Source organism: Cebidichthys violaceus, unplaced genomic scaffold (genome assembly GCF_023349555.1).
Source record: "Cebidichthys violaceus isolate CVI_PGR_0920_01 unplaced genomic scaffold, fCebVio1.0.p SCAF_107, whole genome shotgun sequence".
Taxonomy (NCBI): domain Eukaryota; kingdom Metazoa; phylum Chordata; class Actinopteri; order Perciformes; family Stichaeidae; genus Cebidichthys; species Cebidichthys violaceus.
The window spans coordinates 461,881-485,979 of record NW_027176271.1 but is presented as its reverse complement, the minus strand read 5'-3'; the positions used below and the strand labels follow the sequence as shown (position 1 = coordinate 485,979).

General features: G+C 43.1%; 2 protein-coding genes across 6 annotated transcripts; one reads left to right on the top strand and one right to left on the bottom strand.

Moving 5' to 3' along the window:
• Positions 1-7,247: 7,247 nt before the first annotated feature.
• Positions 7,248-8,444, top strand: LOC137889115 (protein EOLA1-like). Its single transcript, XM_068732754.1, is given in 3 exon segments — positions 7,248-7,317; positions 7,571-7,834; positions 8,099-8,444. Coding segments are annotated over 2 exon segments (474 nt in total). The 5' UTR covers positions 7,248-7,317; positions 7,571-7,572; the 3' UTR covers positions 8,311-8,444.
• On the bottom strand, positions 8,431-22,169 carry LOC137889085 (UDP-N-acetylglucosamine transferase subunit ALG13-like). 5 transcript variants are annotated; one of them, XM_068732714.1, is made up of 25 exons: positions 21,992-22,169; positions 19,288-19,371; positions 17,234-17,284; positions 16,901-16,947; positions 16,707-16,779; positions 16,550-16,631; positions 16,270-16,435; positions 15,865-15,928; positions 15,278-15,395; positions 15,073-15,137; positions 14,602-14,702; positions 14,433-14,518; positions 13,642-13,915; positions 13,366-13,473; positions 13,114-13,264; positions 12,784-12,955; positions 12,671-12,706; positions 12,528-12,583; positions 12,352-12,420; positions 10,964-11,081; positions 10,749-10,868; positions 10,571-10,611; positions 10,371-10,488; positions 9,597-9,701; positions 8,431-9,170 (listed from the first exon to the last, which is right to left on the bottom strand). In XM_068732714.1, exons 1-25 carry the CDS (start codon positions 22,109-22,111, stop codon positions 8,854-8,856), a joined length of 2,742 nt encoding a protein of 913 aa, XP_068588815.1. In that variant the 5' UTR covers positions 22,112-22,169; the 3' UTR covers positions 8,431-8,853. The 5 variants fall into 5 exon arrangements, with proteins under 5 accessions (XP_068588815.1, XP_068588822.1, XP_068588830.1 ...); XM_068732721.1 differs by having other exon boundaries at positions 13,366-13,470; XM_068732729.1 differs by lacking the exon at positions 12,671-12,706.
• Positions 22,170-24,099: the final 1,930 nt, after the last annotated feature.

Genomic DNA, 24,099 nt, shown 5'->3' with positions numbered 1-24,099 from the left:
GAAGACACAACTCTTTATTTCTCATTTCAAGGGTTAAAGAAGTCTCATAGTCTTCCATTAAGGCAACGAATGTTGAAATCGCTGAATAACTGAATATAACAATATAATTTATTGATGATTTAATTGCTGAATTGAAGGTAATCCATTTAATAATCATTGAAGCTCCACGAAATGGGCAAACAAACCCCTCAGTGAACACGTGGACAGCATTGGTGTTAATCAGTGATGGTAAAGAAGTAAACTCTTATATTTTAAGCAGCACGTTCTGTGATTATTTTGTGCACATGTGTTGTAGTAATAGCTGGTTGTTGTAGTCACTGCTTGAATTCAAACCGTCACTGTTCACTCTGAATGTGGATCGGTACTTTGACTGGAGGACACACATGACACCCAGAAACATCCCGAAGAACAGAGAAAACAGACCCCACCACACACTTCTAGTGGGCCATAAGAGATCATTGAGAGAGGGATTCTTTTTGTATTTTATCTTTATAAAATTCTGACAAATTAAACTTTTTAATACAAAATATAGTTTCTATGCAGACGACACCGTTGTGTTTAGTTCTAATGAATTTAAACACTTTTTTAAGTTTAGAAGTGGAATCTAAAATGTTGGCATTGACCAATGAATATTTCACAATTATGAAATCACTATTATGGATGATTACAAACAGTACTACGCCTCACACGGGACACCATTATGTTGAAGTTTGAGCTGGTCTGGTTGTTAGGAAATGACAAATATAATAAATGTTATCAATAGAACTCAATGTTTAAAAACATTAGATTTCAATAATAATGGGGAACCACAATGATGTTGGTTCAGTAGTTCAAAAAGGAATGAAAATGTCTACTAAAAGTAATTATTTATTATCAAAATGATACAATGTAATTAACAGGAAATCACATTTTTTACCAAAGGAACCTTTCAGCCATTTAAGGTAGACTCATAACATTGCTAATACTAAACTATCAATTTGGAACTTTGATTAATATTCAAATGAACAAGAACCAAATACCACCATATCAACAGCTGATAAATTGAAGTATTTTAGAGTTCCTGACTAGTAGTAGTAGTAGTAGTAGTCGTAGTTAGTAGCTGTAGCTGCTGATGTTAACACATCTATCGGAAATCATGAGAAAACACCGACAGCATTAATCTGATATACATCTCAGCCTGTCCTGGTTGTCATGGAAACATTCCTATGTCTGCAGTCAGTCAGCAGCTTCTTGTGAAATCAGATATAATCAGTTTCACACAACCGCAGTTCGGAAAGATGTGAATATGATCTGTAAAACTAAAGACAAGTCTCAGTAAAGCTCCACCTCGTCCTGTACGCAGACATAAACTGAGGACAGCACATGAGACAATCAGAGAGACAGACGGGCAGAGAGACGGTCCACCTGGACGTCATGGATCACCTGTTGATGATGCTGCTGTTGTTGTGGATCTCAGGTAGGACTCTGAATTAGAGATGATGTGTTTTATTACAATATTTCTGTTGTATCTTTAAATCAGAGAACACACACACACACACACACACGGGTCAACCACAAATAACTCTTTTCAAATTGGATGTAATGCATATTTGTGAACAATGTGTTTAAACTCACAAAATAAGGTCTCATTTGTTCACTTTTCAAAGTGGTTAACTATATTTTTAACAGTATTTTTTAACTTCAACTAAAAAATGTCAGGTGGCACCACCACATATTTGTAAAAATATATATATATATATATATCTATTTCCCTACTATTCATTATCACTAATACTTTGACAAGTATCCCTCAGAGTGTCTACAATGCCAAACACATACTTATTTTGTAAATGTCTTATTTTGATATTTTCATAAAGTAACACACAAAAGTGATTTAAAAGTATCCAAATGCATTCATCAAACGTATTAACATTACATATAACATTAAATTAAAACGCTCAGCAACTGGAATGCAACACTACTACAGACTAAATACAAATGGATTGTGAACAAATACAGGTTTGAATTTGATTTAAAAAAATACTTGAATGATTTTGAAACTTGTGACAAAATATTTCAAAACGTGTTGAACCATGTAAGGTCAACATTTCAGGTATAAACACACGGAAGAAACAATAAAACTGAAAAACTATTTCATTGAAATTTCACAAAACAGTTCAAGATTATTACAATCAAATAGAAAACTTCTTACTGAAAAATATAAATCGATGTGTTATTAATTATTGACTGCATGAACTGTACCGGCCTCCATGTTTAAATAAAAACACCACGAAAGTTTCCTCTTGGTTTAGAAAACGTGATGATGTTTCCTGAACTTTGTCAAATCAAACACATTCAAGTTAAAAATCCCCCAAAAATGAATCTAATCATAAGTCATTGATTATAATTGTAGTAAATCAATATTCCTGTAATGAATGTATATTCAGTAATGGTCTCTGTGTGCAGTGTTTTATAGTGTTGGTGGTAGAGTCCTCCATAGATTCACACTCATGACTAATAGACAGGAAACGATGCAGCATGTGATCAGTGATATCAGCCTCACTGTTTCCTGTTCACTCTCCTACAGACGGATCAGAGCAGCGTCACGTTACTGCTAATGCTGACTCAACAGTTCCTGCTGATGCTGCTTCACATTAAAACACCTCAACAAGACAATCACAATGGGAGCTTTTATTGTGAAGAACTCACAGGAAACACAATGTATTCATCACTGAAATCATGACTCACTGCCTCTATATATATATATATATATACCTTATATAGATACATACATAGAATTATGGATATATTTATATATATACATACATTTATTTGTGTGTATATATATATATACACACACACGTACATATACATACATATATTTAAAAATGATGGCAATAAAGTGACACTTAATATATTTGAATAGATTTTAAGTTTGATAAAAAAAAATTGAATAAATTAAAAAAAGAGTATATATAATAATAAGTATATCCAAATCAATTTCTAAAGCAAAACTGATTTATATTTACTAAGTATCGGAGAAAAAGTAATTTTGATTTACTCAATATCTGGGTGAACTTGATTTGGTTTTACTAATCCTCTGAAGGAAATTTAATTATATTTACTGATTATTTGAGATAAATTGATAAAAGCTTACTAAATATCTGGATAAATGACCAGTCACGCTGCCAATATTCTCAACGACACAGTTAAAGACTGTCAGAGGTGAATTTAATGATGAAATATTATACGAAACTTATGGAAAACTTACATTTCTGGTCTGTTTCTCTGCTGCGTTGGTGCTCAGCCTTCTGGTATCTCCGGACCGGGTAGCCTACCTTTGGACTACTGGTTACATCAGTTTCATCGCTTGTTTCATCGCAAAAAGGAGGTGCTTGGGATACTGGGAATCTTTTGAAATTTGGCACAAAATTCAATCGTGGTGAAAATTCCAGTATTATTGGGGTGTCCAGCTGTGGCGTGACATTTTGGCTCCATAGCGCCCCCTACAGAGTAGCCCCAACTTTGGGTTTCACCTAGCTGTATGAAATTTGGTAGGTATGTGGAACGTGATGGGACGTACAAAAAAGTCAAAAGGAGGTATATCCTAAACCAAACAGGAAGTCGGCCATTTTGAATTTGATGACGTTTTTGGACCGTTTCAAGGCACCGTACTTTAACGAACTCCTCCTAGAGATTACACCCGATTGCCTTCAGATTTGGTCAGTATGCTCTTGAGACCTTGGCAGTGAAACGATACTCAAAGATCAAAAAGTTATCGAACTATGTGTCCGTGGCGTGGCGGCAAAAAAACACCATTTGCCATGAAACAGGAAGTTGTTGTAACTCGGCTGTACATTGCCTAATCTGCTCCAAATTTCTCAGATGTCATAACATCCTGACCCTGAACACATGTATATGACAATTTAGAATCATAGTAATAGCGCCACCTAGTGGCAACAGGAAGTCATAGGTTGTGTACTTTGACACCCTACTGCTCACAGATTAATCGGATCCCTCTCAAATTTTGTCACAAAAGCATTAAGACCTTGATAATGCTTCATTGTGAAAATTGTAGGAAGTTGTCAAAGCGTGGCGACGTGGCGGCTCTGCGAATTTCGATCCTTCGCTATGAACGAATAAACTGATGTAACTCGACTCCGCATCATCAGATCTTTACCAGATTTCACATGTTTGATTAAACTCCAGGCCTGAAGACATCTGCAAGCCAATTTTGAATCATAGTCATAGCGCCACCTACTGGCAACAGTAAGTTAAAGTCTTTATACTTTGGCTTGTTTCTCTTAGTTGGAAAATCAGATCAACATCAAATTTGTTCCACACAAATGTAAGAAGTTCATAATGCCAGTTCTCTAAGCTTTTGATGTTTCGTCGAACGCCGTTGCCGTGGTAATGCAGTCTTCGCCGTGAAAAACAATGGTCATTTGGAGAGGTTAAAGAAGCTCGAAACACAGGCAAACTTGACACACCCATCACAAGGCCAAAATGTAGTTCTATAATATGATTTTATTCAATCAGAGTGTTAAATCGGCTCAATAGCGCCCCCTACAAAATTTCGACGAAGCAGCCCTCGCAGTACGTTTCACAGAGATTAACAAAATTTGGTAGGCACATGTATCACATGTGGACTTAAATAAAAGTCTCTTGGGGCCATGCCCTAAACCCAACCGGAAGTCAGCCATTTTGAATTTAGTCTGAATTTCCAGTGTCGTTTTTTCAATTTCCAGGCGCTCTACTTTAACGAACTCCTTCCAGGGAACTAATCAGATCAACTTAGAATTTGGTCAGAACAATCTAAAGACCTTTGTGATTAAAAGTTACTCAAAGCTTGTTGTTTCGTGAAATGCTGTTGCCGTGGCGATGCATTCCTCGCCATGAAAAACAAAGGTGTTTTTGAGGGGCTAAAAATACTCAAAACAAAATCAAACTTGTCACACACATTTAAAATCCTGAATGTAGTTATCTGATGTGATTTTAATGCTTCAGAGTGGCAAATCGGCTCGATAGCACCCCCTACAATATTTCGACGATGCAGCCCTCGCAGTACGTTTCACCTAGATGTATGAAATTAAGTAAGCAGGTGTATCACATGTAAACTTAAAAAAAAGTCTTAGGGGTCCATGCTCTAAACCCAACCGGAAGTCAGCCAATTTGAATTTTGTATGAATTTCTTGTGGTTTTATTTCCTTTTCCAGGTGCTGCACTACGAACTCCTCCTAGGGAAATAATCCGATCAGCTTAGAATTTGGTCAGAACAACCTAAAGACCTTAACGATTAAAAGTTACTAAAAGCTTGATGTTTCATCGGATAACATGGACTTGGTGTCGCGGCAATTTTACATGATTCGTGTCGTGATTTTAGGACATCTGCATGCCAATATTAACTCATAGTCATAGCGCCACCTACTGGCAACCACCGACGTAAACAGAATTCTATAATAACAACGGCCCAAACAGGGTTTGTGGGCACACCATGAGAAAAAGACTTCTCTGATCTAAATATGTGCAAACTAAGATGCTTGGAGAACAAAAGTTAATCAACAGTGTTTTTCAAACCATGTCAGTGGGCATTAGTATAAATGATCTGTCTAGAGCTTTTACATGAGAATCAGGTTAAATGTTACAATGAATGCTTCACACTACAATCTAAATTTACAGAAGAGCTTAAAATGAAAACAGTGTCAAATTAAAGTGTTCAAGTAAAAACAAATGACACTGCTGTTCTGTTAACTTTATGTAAGTCCAAATACAATCAGTAGGACACTGTAGGGAGTTGAACTTCGTCACAGTAAACTGACAGTCTGTTATATTTCAAACATTGAAGTGCATTCATGCACATTCATTTTCTTAAAGATCTTAACAGGCTTACATCTATGATTGTATTGGAGGTACACTTAAAACATTTGAGGCTTAAGACCTGGCAACATGATCTTGCTACGCTGCAGGTCGACGCAGGAAAAATCATTTAACTAGTGCACGCAGTGTATGACGGTCACAGAAATGTATGGCCACGTCAAGCAGAGTCCTGCCAGTACCCTCGACGTGCGTGAAGTTGCGAGGGCCCGATCAATGCTGCTTGCAGCTTTAATTGTATTTGTATTACTTATAGCACTAACTGTTTTTCTTGTTTCTGTACTTTGGCTCTGAGTTATGCTCTGCTTCATGCTCTTAGATGCTTGTTTAAAGGAAATGTACTTATGACTTCTGGTGATAGTTCTTTTGATTACCAATGTTGATGCACTTATTGTAAGTCGCTTTGGATAAAAGCGTCTGCTAAATGACTGTAATGTAATGTAATATAAATACTTAGATGATGTCATTTCTTACAAATTGTTTGTTTGCTTATTGTTTGTTATGAACCTCACTGACTTGTCTCATTATACAGTTAACCAGAGATGAAGGCGTCTCATCTCATCTCAGGAGATTTATTTCAACATGTTGAAGTTAACATTCCACTGATAGCTACAACATCGATTAATGATGTGCATAATAAACCATTCTGGGTGATATGTGTTGTTTTGATACATTTTAAATACTTGAATGGCCGAAGAGGGGAACTGTTGTTCTTTTAGATATAACTTGTATCCCTTAATCCTGATCCCAGTCTAAAAGAGTCTAGAACCACAGCTAGAGGTTAAAAGAGAAGAGAAAGTAAACTTAGTATGTTAACTAGGTAACTGATTCAGTAACAATACAGTGAAATATTACAGAGAAAACATGACAAACTTAGGACAGTAGACGGTCCACAAACATATGCATAAGCTCTTTATGTTAGATAACCGACCAATGAAAATTTAAACATAGAAGAAACAAAAGTACATGGACCTGAAGACCAGCGGGAGGTTCTAACGTTTTTGTAGTACGAGTGACTCGAGTCACTCAAGGGGGAATGTGGGAGAAGAATGTTTGTGTCTTGATTTGTGTAAAATCAATTTTCCCATTTTCCCAAAAATCACGAACGGAGCAAAATCGCCCCATTCACTTGTTAGAGTGATGACATCACGGTCAGAGTGGAGCAGAGCAGGAAAATATTCTGTGACTTTTACAAACAAATTGCTCCAGTCACAGTTTATACTCTCTATTCACCATTTATGGCCAAAATTATAGGAAATATTGTCACACACAACTGTCTATGGAATCCACACGCGCGCGCACACACACACACACACACACACACACACACACACACACACACACACACCTGTGGAGGGCAGCAGAGCTGCGCATTGTTTAACGTGAAGAAGAAACTCACTCGGACCGGAAGTGAGTGAAAGCAGCGGGAACAACAGAAGAGAGACGTGAATACTTTACTGACCGGTAACGATGAACATTAACGGACCGTTTCTCTCTCCGGACAGTTGCTCCTTTAGTACCGTGTTCTAACGTTCTACCAGACTCCATTCAGAGAGCTGCTCCTTTAGTGTTCCTCTGTCTAGAACCAAACACTAATTCATTAAAGAATACATGATCACAGTGAATGTGTTACTGTAATAACGGTCAAACATTTATATTAATGAAATAATTAAACGTATTAACATCGTGATTTGTTAAAGGTGCGCTTGTTTTGCAGACATGTCGCTCCAGGTGCGGTGCTTGTCGTTCCGGCAGCCGTACGCAGGTCTGGTTCTGGACGGGCTGAAGACGGTGGAGAGCCGCTGGAGGCCCCTGCTGGCCCCGCTGGAGAACCAGACCCTGGCGGTCCACATCGCCTAGCGGGACTGGGACCAGGATGAGGACTGGAGGGCGGTGCTGAGCGGCCCGCTGGGGATGAACCGGGTCCAGATACGAGCGCTCCTGGACTCCGGAGAGAGGTTCGGCCGCGGCGTGGTGGCAGGTGGGACGTGTATGGAAACCCATTACTGTTAGTAAAAATAAAATTTACATTAAAAAAAATACAAGAACTAAAGAGAAACTATGAGATTTAAAGTCTTAACTGAGATTTAAAGTCTTAACTGTGAGATTTTTTGTGAGATTTTTTGTGTTTTTAGTTTTGTTTCTGGTGGAATGGGCTTCCATAGAATGTGACGTCAGTCTGTGTTTACGAGTCGTCCCTGAAGGCATCATCACCTCACCTGTGACGACTACCTCTTTTTTTAAGGATTGGTGGATGTGGGCGGGACCTGGCTGTGCCCCACCTCCCTGCAGGAGGAGGAGGAGCTACGGCCTCTGGAGCGGTCGGCTGTTCTGATTGGTCTACAGGAGAAACACCTGACTCACCTGTCCAACCCCCGCTGGCTCAGGGGGCCTCTGAGGACCCGGGGGGGTCGGGACCTCTGGACTGTGGAGATCCCCCCCGAGCTGTTACCTTGACGACAACGAGACACGCGTTTAAATCCAAATAAACTGAGGATGCTAGCCTGTTAGCACGTGAAGACATGAGAACGGTCATGTGACCCGACAGGAAGCATCATCATCTGCTGGTGAAACACAAACTTTATTAAAACAAAAAAACAAAAACAAACAAACTCAACACAAATAGATCCCTCATCAATAAACAGGGACTGGCCACGCCCCCTCTCTTCTCTGATTGGCTGGCTGACAAAACATGAGAACTCTTGACGTTGTTGTAGGTTCTCTAAAAAAAAAAAATAACGAACCTTTTGAACAGGAAGTGATTCACTTCGAATTCACTTAGCCACCAGCTAACATTTAGCATGTGAAGCTAACACAGGAAAACTACAGTTCAATTTAGATTTTTAAAACGTCTATTCAACATTAAAATGTTTACTTTGTTTTGGTCTTCTTGGCTCTTTATTATTATTTTATTGTTTGATAAACAAGGTTTTCCTGCTGACTTGTTAGCTGCTAGCCCTGTTCATTGAACACAAATGTTAGATGGGGGGGGGGGGGAACTTAGTGGGGGGGCGGCGCTGTGATGTAACCGACCACGTGGGCGGAGTTAGGGGCGGGGCAGTAGACCCGCTGTGCGTGGCCTCCAGTCTGCAGCGCCCCCCAGTGGGCGGAGGGGGGGAGGCAGTAGGAGGAGTGATGGGTGAGGTGAGGGGGAGGGGCCGAGGGCAGGTAAGTGGCGGGGGGCGGAGTTTTGTACGGCAGGTGCAGCAGCGACGGAGAGGGGAGGGGCGTCTGATCCTGGTACAGGAGAGAGGGGGCGGTGCCTGGAGGAGCGGGGCTAGTCGATGAGGAGGAGCCTTCTCCTGAGGGGGCGGGGCCTGATGGAGGAGACAACAGATCACATTAGATCAGAGGAGCCTCCAGTGATGTCAGTCGAGTCAGAGATGAGTCCTCATCACAAGGCGTGGTCATCGATGACCTCATGTTTAATCTAAAAACTTCTTGTGTGATTGATAATCATCATAATCTTTGTTATTAATAATACGATTAATATTAACCAATAATGACCATAATAATATCAAAGCTTATTTGTATAACAATACAACCTACCACACTGCTGTCAGCAGGGAGAGGTGCATTGTGGGTAATGTAGGCAGCAGGTTTTGAGAAGGAAGAAGAGAGATATATATATATATATACACACACACACACACACACACACACACACACACACACATATATACGCACACAAATACACATATACACACACACATCTTCACTATATGACACAACAGAGTACAGACCGCCGCTGTGTCCGTCAGTCTGTCCGTCTCCTGCCCTGGTGGATTCTGGGTAATAGGAGGGGGGTTGATGGAGTCCTCCTGTTTCAGGGTACAAAGGAGGGATGGCTGGGGGGGCAGAAGTATAATGTATATAATAATTAGTGCTGGGCAACGATTACAATGTTTAATCTTGATTAATCTCACTGTTGTGCACAAAGTTCAATAATGAATTAAAAGTAGTGTATTACTCACTTGTATTTTAAAGTACTGCTATATGAACAGAAGTACAATAACATTTGGTTTGAATCACTTTAAACAGATCAGGTTCTTGTTAACAGCAGTATTCTTCACACGGTTATATTTCTACTATCTGTGCTCAGTGTGTGACTGTATTTAAACCTTCCACTGCTGTGCAACATGAATACAATGTTCCACACGTTTCAGCAACATGTGTTCTTCTGTCTTCATACAGTCAGAGCATGTGAACGCAGCTCCCACTGAACCAACTCATGAACCAACTCAAACTAACTCATTAACTCACTCAAACCAACTCATTAACTCACTCAAACTAACGCATTAACTCACTCAAACCAACTCATTAACTCACTCAAACCAACTCATTAACTCACTCAAACTAACGCATTAACTCACTCATTAATTAAGTACAGTAAAAAGTGTCAGTTTGACATTTGACAATAAGAGCTGAGGATGCTGCTGATTGGTGGTCACACCTCCACCAATGAACTGACAGCTCTCTCTCACCCAGCAGCCAATCAGAGAGTGAGTAGGTCTTACCATGCAGGGGGGGCTCCTGGTTCAGGTAGGGGGTGTAGTGCTGGTAGGAGTAGGAGGCCTCCGGCGAGGTGGCGGGGTACGCCTGCTGCTGCTGCTGCCAACAGCTCTGATGGTACCACTGTAGAGGAGGAGGGGGGGGGGGGGGTTAGTTAGTAAATAGTTAAGGGGGGGGGGCCGCGCAGAGTTAGTTATTCTCTTACCTGGACTCCTAAGTTGAAGTAATACTGGAGAACTCTGCAGTCTATACACACACACACACACACACACACACACACACACACACACACACACACACACACACACACAAGCCAGGAAGTGAGACGACAAGCTGCAACAAAAAGTGACACAGTGTGTTGTTTATGTTGGTTGACCTCTGACCTCGGGGTAAATCGTTGCCATTAGGGTCATAGGAGTAAGGGGGCGGAGCTACCTTGGTGCAGACAGGCTCACCTAACTCATTAACCAACCAAGGAGAAGAGGCTGGAATCGCCATGGCAACTAAGAACAGAAAAAAAACAAAACACAATCACATTTGTTGTATTGCTGTGTGTGTGTGTGTGTGTGTGTGTGTGTGTGTGTGTGTGTGTGTGTACCTGAGCGTGTCTGTGTGCCTGCCGGCAGGTGGGCAGTTGCAGGTACACGTGATGATGGAGAAGAGGGTGAGGAGGAGGAAGAGGAGGGTGAAGAGCAAATGACTAATGGTTTCACTACCTGAAAAAACACACACACACACACACACACACACACACACACACACACACACACACACACACACACAGGGATTAGTTCAGAATCAAACCATTTCAGGAAGTTCAGTCGGCTATCGTCGTGTTTTAAGTGAAGAGAAGATCAGATGCGTCGGCCGAGTGACAATGTTGACAACGATGGTGAGAGGGGGGTGAGGAAGAGGATCACGGGACGCAGTCGAGGCGAGGGGACGTTGGCGAGGGGACGTTGGCGAGGGGACGTAGGCAAAGGGACATAGGCAAAGGGACGTTGGTGAGGGGACGTTGGCGAGGGGACGTAGGCAAGGGGACGTAGGTAGAGATGCACCGATCCGATATCAATATCTGTATCGGTCCCGATATAGGAAAAAATTCTAGATCGGGTATCGGTGACAATGTGACCGATCCATAAAGGCAAATCTATTCAGTCCAATTATATGCGTTGTGCTCTGCGTAACGTCATGCGCTAGCGAACTGGCCGCATAGATTGTTTTCAAAATGGAGCGAGCTAAAGGATCAGCCATCTGGAACCGGGCAGCCGTTCTCAGTTGTCGGGGATAAGGGATTCCGGCTGCTAGTTAACCACCTGGAACCACGCTACGACATGGTAAGCCGAAAATATTTGTCGGAGACGGCGCTACCTGAACTGCACGGTAAAGTGTGCAAACACATATTGAAGGAGATAAAAGATGTCAAATCGATAAGTTTCACGACAGACATCTGGAGCTCCGACGTTTCCCCTGTGTCACTTTTAAGTTTAACAGCACACTGGCTGGATGAAACTTTTGTGCCACACAGTGCAATATTAAATGCAACAAACTTTCGTGGGTCGCACACCAGCGAAGCGATAGCAGCTAGCCTGAAGGAAATGTTTGACAAGTGGCAAATTCAGTTGAGCAAAATCCACGTGATTCTGAGGGACAACGCCAGCAACATGAGAAAAGCGATGGACAATCTGGGGGCGCGTAGCGTCGGCTGCGTTTTTTAAATCAATTCAGCACTGTTTTTCTCTATTAGATCGGTATCGGCCGATACTAAACCTCAGATATCTGTATCGGTATCGGAAGTGAAAAACGTGGATCGGTGCATCCCTAGACGTAGGTAAAGGGATGTTGGCAAAGGGATGTTGGCGAGGGGACGTAGGCGAGGGGACGTTGGCGAGGGGACGTAGGCAAAGGGACGTTGGCGAGGGGACGTAGGCGAGGGGACATAAGTGAGACGTAGGCGAGGGCAACATGTGTAAACATGGTGTGTACCTGCTGTGTGTAGCTGTAGTTCATCTCTGGTCTCGGTGGAGAGTCAGCAGTTCCTCTTTCCTGGTCGTCCTTTCAAAATAAGAGAAAAACATGTTTTGTCTCATTTGTAGATTTGAGATGCCACAACACAAACCCAGTATGAAAACATCCAGCAGGTCTGAGGTCAGGTGTGTTACCTGGTTGGTGGAGGGCTCAGCAGCAGAGTAAACACCTGAGGTCTGGTAGTTCTGATCTGAAAACAGGTCACATTCAGACTGCATCACATCTTTTTCTTGTGACCTTGTCCCTTAGTGAAGACTTCCAGGTAAACTTTACTCACCCTGAGTGATGTAGATGTAATCGTCAGTGTACTCGACTGACAGAAACACACACAGTAATCAGATTACATGGAACAACTTCCTGCTGACTCCTCCACAATAAAAGAGGACTTACCCTGGTCCTCCAAAGTACTGGTGTCCTCCTGGTCCTCCTCTGATGAACAGACGGGGGTGCTCCCTGGAGGAGGAGCGGGGGGGAGGGGCCCCGAGCCTCTCTGAACTCTGTAGGAGGAGCCAGTGGGAGGGGGCGGAGCTCCCATGGATGGAGGAGGGGCCACAGTGGGGCCCTGAGAAGGGGAGGAGCCACATTATATTACACAGTCACATGACGCCAAGGAGACATGACAACGAGGAGACATGAGGATGAGACGACAAGGAGACATGGAAACATGAAGACACGACGACAAGGAGACATGAAGATACGACGACAAGGTATTTTCCTCACGGCCAGTGGAGGGAAGACACCGTCGGCGTCGTCCAGCTGGTAGAAGGTGATGGTCGCGTCCAGGTCGGACGGCTCCTCCTCCTCGACCTCCGGGGGGAAACCAAACTGACCGTCTTTATTCATGGCTGCCGCCAGCTGACGGCGACTGCGACTGAACAACAACAAACGACGTTAACCACAAAAGTTTGTGTTTGTGGTAGTCCTGTTAGACTACCACAAAGTCATGGTCACCATGTGTCATGTGATGTTTACCGTGACCTGAAGGCATAGCTCTCGTAGTCATGGTAATATCTCCTGCCAGGGTGGTAATAGGTCAACTGAGGACCAATCAAGTGACGGTTCAGGAAACGGGTGGAGCTTCTGACCGGAATCCATGACACACACACACGCACGCACGCACGCACGCACGCACGCACACACACACACACACACACACACACACACACACACACAGAGAGAGAGCGGAGTTCCTCAGACATGTTTGTGACCTACAGGTGACACTCAGGTGTTGGTCTGCTTGAGTCCCACCTGGAGGCTCCGTAGCGAGGAGGTCTGGCTGAGGGATGGTGGTGGTGGTGGTGTGGGGGGGCGTAGGGGTCGTAGGTCATGGCTCCCGGTGACAGGGGTGGGGGCGGGCGGGGGTGGCCCGCTGGCTGGAAGCGGGGGGGCAGGGCGGAGGGAGCCGGGCCTCCGTAGGACGGCGGCGGCATTAGAAGCTCCGCCCCCTTCAACCCGTTGCTGCCACGAGACTTCCTGAAGTAGCGATGACGGTGATGATGTCGCTGACCACGAGGGTCCGTGTCTGGCAGAAGAAACATGGAGACAGTGAGACAAGAAGACATGGAGACATAACGAGACATGGCGACACATAACGAGACATAACGACATAACGAGACATGGCAATACATAACGAGACACAACGAGACATAACGATATACCGAGACATATAGTCAAGGCGACAGTGAGACATGAGGACAAGGAGACATAACGAGCCATGGCGACACATGGTGACACATGGCGAGACACATTGTGAGACATGGCGACGCATAGCGAGACATGGCGACACATAACGAGACATGGCGACACATAACGAGACATGGCGATACATAACGAGACATGGCAACACATTGCGAGACATGGCGACAAGGCGACATGGCAACACGGAGACAAGGCGACGAGGTGACATGGAGACAAGACGACATGGAGTCAGTAGAGACATGAAGACAATAGAGACAGTAGAAACATGGAGTCAGTAGAGACATGAGGTATTAGACCAAACATCTGGAGAGGGGACAAAGTGGACCTCATAGTGAACGAACCCAGGTCTCCCTTTCTGGTGGGAGCAGCAACGTTCCAGGCTGGAACTGGATTGACTGGTTTCAGATCCGTTAGAGGAACCAGTTGTCTGAGACAGAGAAGGACATGTGGACATGAAAGACGTCTTTGTGGTTCTCAGCTCAAGTCAGTTTCAGTCAGGTTGTGTGTTACTTTTCTCCCAGCTCCTCGATGAAGACAGTGACAGCTGATGGGTGTGTTTCTACTTCCTGGATGAAGGCATTGTAGTACTTCCCCTTTGGCTCCAGACGCACCTGAGACAGACACAGATGGAACTATGGAGACACCTGAGGCTGTCTTACAGGAGGACAACGTCCCAGAGACGTCCACATGACAACCATCATGTTGACCTCGATCAAGCCAATTGGTCGATGCAACTCCTTGAGGGAGGTTTCAAAAGCAGGTGAAACACAAGTAGAAAGACTACAAGCACAAAAGACACATGAATCCTTTAGAGAACTACATGTACAAAAGACACGAGACACATCGAATCCTTTAAAGAATTACAAGTACAAAAGATACGAGATACATTGAATCCTTTAGAGAACTACTCTACTGCTGTACTACCAGCAGTACTGATCCTGAAGCAGTATTTGGATATAGTGGTTCCAGTATTAATGTTACCTGACACTTGTCTCCCAGGAAGTACTGCCTCCCTGCAAACACCACGTAGTCCGTCTTCTGCATCTCTGTCAGATAAACATTGATTATTGATTCATATGTTAGAAACCATCATTGTGAGTACATATGAGCTCATATTTAAAACTAAATTATATATACAATATGAATGTTTTGAGGTTTTAAAAAGGTTCCTCTCCAGGACTCGTACCTTTACAGGTGTCCTGCCACACGTCAAACTCCAGGTTTCTGTATGCTTCTCCATCCAGAGACTTCATGACCTTATAAGGAAGAGACAGTCTGGAAGGGGGCGGGGCTTCAGCAGGAGGCTGACCAATTAAAAACAACGGGTCAGGATGAATGCAGCTTTTAGGATTGTATAATAAAACACTTCTATATATTTATCTTGTACCGCGTCTCAGGTCCAGAGTTCTTATCAAGTTTAGTCCTTAAAACAGATAAAGTACTTATTGTAGGTGATCTTAATATTCACGTGGACGTTGATAATGATAGCTTTAGTACTTTATCTCATTATTAGATTTGACTGGCTTCTTGTAAGAGTGAACATGAACCCTCTCGCTGTTTTAAAGCGACACGTTATTCTGGCTTTGAAATAGAACATGTAACAATCTTTTACACTACAACTATAGTTTATTAGACAATTTGATTTTCAGTCAGGATTTAGAGGCGGCTATCTGCAGTGGAAAACAAAATAGAAAAGAACTTGAGTACTCTTCATTAACCACCACAAAACACCCTGATATGGTCACATGACATCATGACGAGTCGGCCCCTCACCTTTGTCTCGGCTGTCACGGTGCGCAGTTTATCGTCTGCAGCTCCAGCCGACTCCGCCTCCTCCCTGTGGAGCAAAACAAACACACACCTGAGTACAACATGATGTCACAGTACAGGTGAGCAGCCATCAAAACACAGAGAACAAACAGGAAGTGACGATGAAGAGTGACTCGGTAAACACAGAACAAACAGGAAGTGACAATGAAGAGTGACTCAGTAAACACAGAGAACAAAGAGGAAGTGATGATGAAGAGTATCTTATTATATTGTCAGTTATAATGATCTACAACACATTTATACAATTTTGACTCAAACTGCTTTTTTGTTAAATGTTTTTGCTGCAGGACTAAAGTTTGGGTGAATGTTGTTTCATGACATCATCTATGTGTATGTTTGTGTGCGTACCTGTGACATCGGTCCTCAGGTGTGTCATACCCAAAGTCGACGTCACTACACACTGATGGGCTGTTTCTATAGCGACGACCTCCGACCCTGAAGGCCTCCATAGCCTGACAGAGCTCCGCCTCCTCAAACCCAAACACCTGAGTGTAGAGCAGCTCATAGAAAAGAGCTACACACACACACACACACACACACACACACACACACACACACACACAAATGTTGTACTGTCCCTTTAAAGCTGTCACTCACTCCGAGCCACCAATCAGTGACCAGTACTCACACTGACAGAGGGCAGCAGAGACGGGGTAAGTCCTCGGGTAAACGATGTCATAGTGACCGTTGATGGAGCAACACAGCGTCACCTAGGCAACAAAGTAACAATTGTAGAAAATACTGAGAGATGATTTTTATACAATAAACGACACAAACTTCTTCACCTTGTCAACAAAGTCGTCCTCTGAGATCACCGTGGCTGGTTTCCCCGGGTAACGGTAGATCAGGAAACAACGGCTGCACACAAAACACATTTGTACTACAGACTGCACATGTCTGCAGTCTGCAGTACAAAAGTCTGTAGTCACTGTCTGTAGTCAATGAAAGACATGATCATGTGTACCTGAGTGTTTCTCACCTGTAGAACTGAGACAGAGCCTTGATCTCCACCTGACCCACTGTCTCCTGAAAACACACCCCACCTGTTACACACACCGCTTGTTACACATACACACCCCGCCTGTTACACACACACACCGCTTGTTACACATACACACCCCGCCTGTTATACACACACACACACACACACACACACACACACACACACACACACACACACACACCGCTTGTTACACATACACACCCCGCCTGTCTGTCTCACACACACACACACACACACACACACACACACACACACACACACACACACACACACACACACACACACACACACACACACACACACACTCACCTTAGGGTCCTCCAGACGCTCCAGATATTTCTCAAAAGAACCTTCAACAAACTGAAAGAGTAAACAACCTGGTTAACTAGTGGGTTAGTGTAGGTTAACTAACTGGTTAGTGCCCGTCAACTAGCCGGTCAGTGTCTGTGTGTTATCATAATTATGCAGACGACACACAAATCTACATAACTATATCACCAGCCGACTATAATCCCATACAGGGGCTGCTAAATGCATTGAACAAATCAACAACTGGATGAGCCAGAATTTTCTTCAATTAAACAAAGATAAAACAGAAGTAATTGGTTTTGGTATCGAGGACGAACGATTGAAAGCTTCAATCACTGACATTAAAAACCACAAACCAAGCCAGAAGTCTAGGTGTAGTTATGGATTCAGACCTCAACCTGAACTGCCACATCAAGACAATCACAAAACCAGCGTCCTATCACCTGAAGAACATATCAAGGACTAGAGGACTTATGTCTCAACGTGTCCATCATTTATCTTCAGTAGACTGGACTACTGTAACGGTGTGTTTACAGGTCTCTGTAAAAAGTCAATCAGAATGCTGCAGCTGATTCAGAGTCCTCACTAAGACCAAGAAAGTGGATCACATCACTCCAGTTCTGAGGTCTTCACTGGCTTCCTGTCCAACAAAGAACTGACTTTAAAATCCTGCTGTTGGTTTATAAAGCACTGAATGGTTTAGGGATCTGCTGCTATCTTATGAACCATCCCGACCCCTCGGGTGGTCTGGGACCGGTCTACTTTCTGTTCCCAGAGTCAGAACTAAACATGGAGAAGCAGCGTTCAGTTCTTCTACTCCACATATCTGGAACAAAGTCCCAGAAAGCTGCAGGTCTGCTGAGACCCTCAGCTCCTTTAGATCCAGACTGAAGACTTTTCTGTTTGCTGCTGCCTTTAATAACTGAACCAGATTCAAGGATATTAATCAACCTCCTGCATTTTAATACTGTATTTTATTTCTTAAACTGCGTCTTAGTGTTTTAATGACTGTTTTTAATGTTTCTAGGAATGTTCTTAATTGTTTTTAAATCTTTTCTTTTGTCTTGTGTTTTGATGCTTTTAATGGTTTTATGTGAAGCACTTTGAATTACCTTGTTGTTGAAATGTGCTATACAACTAAACTTGCCTTGCCTGTCCACGAGCCGGTCAATATCTGTCCACTAGCCGGTCAGTGCCTGTCAACTAGCCGGTCAGTGCCTGTCCACTAGCCGGTCAGTGCCTGTCAACTAGCCGGTCAGTGTCTGTCAACTAGCCGTTCAGTGTCTGTCAATTAGCCGGTCAGTGCCTGTCCACTAGCCGGTCAATATCTGTCCACTAGCCGGTCAGTGCCTGTCCACTAGCCGGTCAATGCCTGTCCACTGACCGGTCAGTGTCTGTCAACTAGCCGGTCAGTGCCTGTCCACTAGCCGGTCAGTATCTGTCCACTAGCCGGTCAGTGCCTGTCCACTAGCCAGTCAGTGTCTGTCAACTAGCCGGTCAGTGCCTGTCAACTAGCCGGTCAGTGCCTGTCAACATCTGTCCACTAGCCGGTCAGTGCCTGTCCACTAGCCGGTCAGTGCCTGTCCACTAGCCGGTCAATGCCTGTCCACTAGCCGGTCAGTGCCTGTCAACATCTGTCAACTAGCCGGTCAGTGCCTGTCCACTAGCCGGTCAGTGCCTGTCAACTAGCCGGTCAGTGCCTGTCCACTAGCCGGTCAGTATCTGTCCACTAGCCTGTCAACTAGCCGGTCAGTGCCTGTCCACTAGCCGGTCAGTGCCTGTCCACTAGCCGGTCAGTATCTGTCCACTAGCCTGTCAACTAGCCGGTCAGTGCCTGTCAACTAGCCGGTCAGTGCCTGTCCACTAGCCGGTCAGTATCTGTCCACTAGCCTGTCAACTAGCCGGTCAGTGCCTGTCCACCAGTCGGTCAGTGCCTGTTCACTAGCCGGTCAGTGTCTGTCAACTAGCCGGTTAGTGTCTGTTTACCAGCAGGTTAGTGTATGTTAATTAACTAGTAAGTGTCTGTTAACTAGCTAGTTAATGATGTAACATACCGGTTCAAAGTTGCATCTGTTGGCTCTCATGAAGTCGGCGCAGTCCTGACGGATCCTCTGATGGTAGTTCTGAGAGTAATACAACTACACACACACACACACACACACACACACACACACACACACACAGGTAGTTGACACCAGATGTGCTGAGTAGTACAGGTGTGTAGCACACAAACACACACACACACACACACACACACACACACACACACACATATATATACACACACACACACACACACACACACACACACACACACACACACACACACACACACACACACACACACACACACACACACATATACATACATACATACATACATACATACATACATACATATACACACACACACATATATATATATATACATACATACATACATACATACATATATACACACACACATATACACATATATACATATACATATATATATATACACACCGTATTTTCCGCACTATAAGGCGCACCGGATTATAAGGCGCACCTTCAATGAATGGCCTATTTTAGAACTGTTTTTATATATAGGGCGCACCGGATTATAAGGCGCATAGAATAGAAGCTACTACAGTCAAACGTTTGACTGGGGTTGCATTATGCATCCACTAGATGGAGCTGTGCTAAAGGGAATGTCAACAAAACAGTCAGATAAATCATTCAGTCAAACTCAGTCAAGCGGTAAGCACAGTACCGGTGTTTACCGCTATTACTTCGGCGACGCCCCTGACTACGGTAGCCGTAATGCTGCAAGCGGTGCGGCTTTGTAGTTTACCAGTCGTACTGAAACATTTTGACAGAGCGCCGTGTACAACCAGTATGGATCAACCAATTAACCAATTGATCCATATATAAGGCGCTCCGGATTACAAGGCGCACTGTCGTTTTTTGAGAAAATTAAAGGCTTTTAAGTGCGCCTTATAGTGCGGAAAATACGGTGTGTGTGTATATATATATATATATATATATATATATATATATATATACATATATACATATATACATATATACAGTTGTGGTCAAAAGTTTACATACACTTGTAAAGAACATAATGTCATGGCTCTCTTGAGTTTCCAGTTATTTCTACAACTCTGATTTTTCTCTGATAGAGTGATTGGAACAGATACTTCTTTGTCACAAAAAACATTCATGAAGTTTGGTTCTTTCATGACTTTATTATGGGTTAACAGAAAAAGTGATCAAATCTGCTGGGTCAAAAATATACATACAGCAACATGAATTAGCAATTTTGGTGACTTAGAAAGTTGTGTCAATGAAATGAGCTTCATAGCATGGCCTCTTAACTTCTTGTGAGTGATTATGAGTGACTACAGCTGGTGACTTCTCTGAGGCCATTTAAATAGGGCTCATTGGATACAAACGCCCACAAACGCTACAATGGGAAAGTCAAAGGAGCTCAGCATGGATCTGAAAAAGCGAATCATTGACTTGAACAAGTCAGGAAAGTCACTTGGAGCCATTTCAAAGCAGCTGCAGGTCCCAAGAGCAACAGTGCAAACAATTGTTTGTAAGTATAAAGTGCATGGCACTGTTTTGTCACTGCCATGATCAGGAAGAAAACGCAAGCTATCACCTGCTGCTGAGAGAAAATTGGTCAGGAGGGTGAAGAGTCAACCGAGAACCACCAAAAAGCAGATCTGCCAAGAATTAGAAGCTGCTGGAACACAGGTGTCAGTGTCCACAGTCAAGCGTGTTTTGCATCTCCATGGACTGAGAGGCTGCCGTGCAAGAAGGAAGCCCTCGCTCCAAAAGCGGCACCTTAAGGCTCGACTGAAGTTTGCTGCTGATCACGTGGACAAAGATAAGACCTTCTGGAGGAAAGTTCTGTGGTCAGACGAAACAAAAATCGAGCTGTTTGGCCACAATGCCCAGCAATATGTTTGGAGGAGAAAAGGTGAGGCCTTTAACCCCAAGAACACCATGCCTACCGTCAAGCACGGTGGTGGTAGTATTATGCTGTGGGGCTGTTTTGCTGCCAATGGAACTGGTGCTTTACAGAGAGGAAATGGGATAATGAAGAAGGAGGATTACCTTCAAATTCTTCAAGATAACCTAAAATCATCAGCCCGAAGGTTGGGTCTTGGGCGCAGTTGGGTGTTCCAACAGGACAATGACTCCAAACGCACATCAAAAGTGGTAATGGAATGGCTAAATCAGGCTAGAATTAGGGTTTTAGAATGGCCTTCCTAAAATCCCATTGAGAACATGTGGACAATGCTGAAGAAACAAGTCCATGTTAGAAAGCCATCAAATTTAACTGAACTGCACCAATTCTGTCAAGAGGAGTGGTCAAAGATTCAACGAGAAGCTTGCCAGAAGCTTGTGGATGGCTACCAAAAGCGCCTAATTGAAGTGAAAATGGCCAAGGGACATGTAACCAAATATTAGCACTGCTGTATGTATATTTTTGACCCAGCAGATTTGATCACTTTTTCTGTTAACCCATAATAAAGTCATGAAAGAACCAAACTTCATGAATGTTTTTTGTGACAAAGAAGTATCTGTTCCAATCACTCTATGAGAGAAAAATCAGAGTTGTAGAAATAACGGGGAAACTCAAGAGAGCCATGACATTATGTTCTTTACAAGTGTATGTAAACTTTTGACCACAACTGTATACACACGCACGCACGCGCGCGCGCTAGCGCCGCTCTGACCCCCCCCCCCAAACGGACTCACCTGTTCGGACACGGCTCTGAACAGACTGGACGCGTCTCGCGCCACCATCTTCCGGTAGAGGCCTAGACTGCACAGGTACTCGTCCATGCTGACGAAGTACTTCTTCAGGCCTTTCTGCATCCCGGTACTCACGGTAAACTCGGTAAACACTCGCTCCGGTTTCAGACGCCGCTGCACGAGCCGCTGCCGTCTTCTTCTTCTTCTTCTTCTTTAAATTTGATTGGCGGGTCGCAACCAACTTGAATAGGTGCATACCGCCACCTACTGTACCGGAGTGTGCAGTTTCAGAGTAAAAGTTTCATTACTGTTCTTAAAAAATAATTAAATAAATTCAAACGCATAAATAAATACATAATACTACTAATAATATTTACCTAATCAACACCTGCTAACAACTAAATTCTACGGTCTAATCCCGTTTCTTTAAGAAATCTCAATAGTGCCCTGCAACACTCACGCCATTCTTCGTCCACTACAAGAACTCCCTCCAAACTCCACCTCCGTCCCAATTGACGAATTTTTTTGCTTCAAGATGTTCCTTTCTGAATTGTATCTTCGACATTTTAGGATAACATGCTCCACGTCTTCAGTGACATTACAAACAGTACACTTATCTGAATCCCTTTTTGCCATTAAATACAGCGTTGAGTTAAGTCCTGTATGTCCGAATCTTAACCTCGATATTATTACCTCCTCTCTTCTATACTTCCCTTTGTATGTCTTCACATTTATGGATTTTTGAACGTTATAATAATGTCTTCCTTTGTTGTCGTTGTCCCACTTCTTCTGCCATAAATCCCGTACTGCCTCTCTTATTAATGCTTTGGCTTCCCCCTTCCCAAAAGGAATATTCAATATTTGCTCTTCTTTTAGTTTTAGTGCTCTCTTTGCAATCATATCTGCTCTCTCATTGCCCTCCACTCCTACATGAGCAGGAACCCAACAAAATTTAACAATTATTCCCAGTCTTTGAAGTCTCAACATGATCAGAGATATTTCCATCACTAAATCCTCTCTTATTGCTTGTTTTGACTTTAGGCTGTTTAAAGCTGCAGCAGAATCTGAACAGATGAGCGCTCTCTCAGGCCTGACCTCTTCTACCCATTGCAGTCCCAAGATGATTGCAGTCATTTCAGCTGTGAACACAGACAGTCTGTCATTAATTCGTTTACATAAGGTCACACTGAATTCTGGAATGAAAACCCCTGATCCTACGTGTCCATTCCCGTTGTCTTTAGATCCATCTGTATAAATCTGCAGATAGTTATAATAATTATTGTTGATGTATACTTGAGTCTGATGTCCAATGTCATAGGAGTTTCTTTCCATCCATTTGTTCCTCTGTTCTATGAGTGATAAATCTACATTGTGAACTGGTAATATCCAAGGAGGAACATTTCCCCACATTGCATTGGGACCATACTGTAACCCATTTAAACCATATTCTTTGGCTATTGCACTGACTGTCCAACCAAACCCTTTGCCTTTAATTCGGGTGTATTCCCAGCATTCACACAGCACATTAGTTGTGGGAAGTTCCTCTCCTGATCCCTTTAGCTTCACCCAATATGCCAGAGCTAGTTTTGAACGTCTTAAGCTCAATGGCAGTTCGTCAGCTTCCACTAGAAGAGCGTTGTTTGGGGTAGATTTAATTGCACCCAAGCTAAGTCTCAGAGCTCTGAACTGAATTATATCTAACTTTTCTAATGTGCTCTTAGCAGCTGCTCCATACACCATACATCCATAATCTATACTTGATTGTATAATGGCCCTATAGATATCCATTAGTGACCGTTTGTCTGCTCCCCATTCATGACCAGAAACTGCTCTCATAACATTAAGCACCTTTTTACATTTAGTTTCGATATGCTTAATATGAGTTCTCCACAAACATTTTTCATCAAACCATAAACCTAAATATTTAAACTCTGCCACCCTCTCCATACTTTGTCCATATAATTTAAGATGAGTATTGTTTATATTTCTCTTTCTGGTAATTATCATGTAGCAGGACTTAGCAACAGGCATCTTAAACCCCCAGTCATATGACCATTTTTCAACATTAAATATAGCCTTTTGGATGCTACTGATCACTTGTCTAATATGTT

Excerpts from the sequence above, each read along its gene's own strand:
- LOC137889085 (XM_068732714.1), bottom strand. The coding sequence starts at position 22,111 with ATGCAGAAAGGCCTGAAGAAGTACTTCGTCAGCATGGACGAGTACCTG. Across the intron at positions 17,285-19,287 it reads ACAGATGCAACTTTGAACCG|TTTGTTGAAGGTTCTTTTGA; the intron begins GTATGTTACATC and ends TTACTCTTTCAG. Across the intron at positions 14,519-14,601 it reads ATCGAGGAGCTGGGAGAAAA|ACAACTGGTTCCTCTAACGG; the intron begins GTAACACACAAC and ends TCTCTGTCTCAG.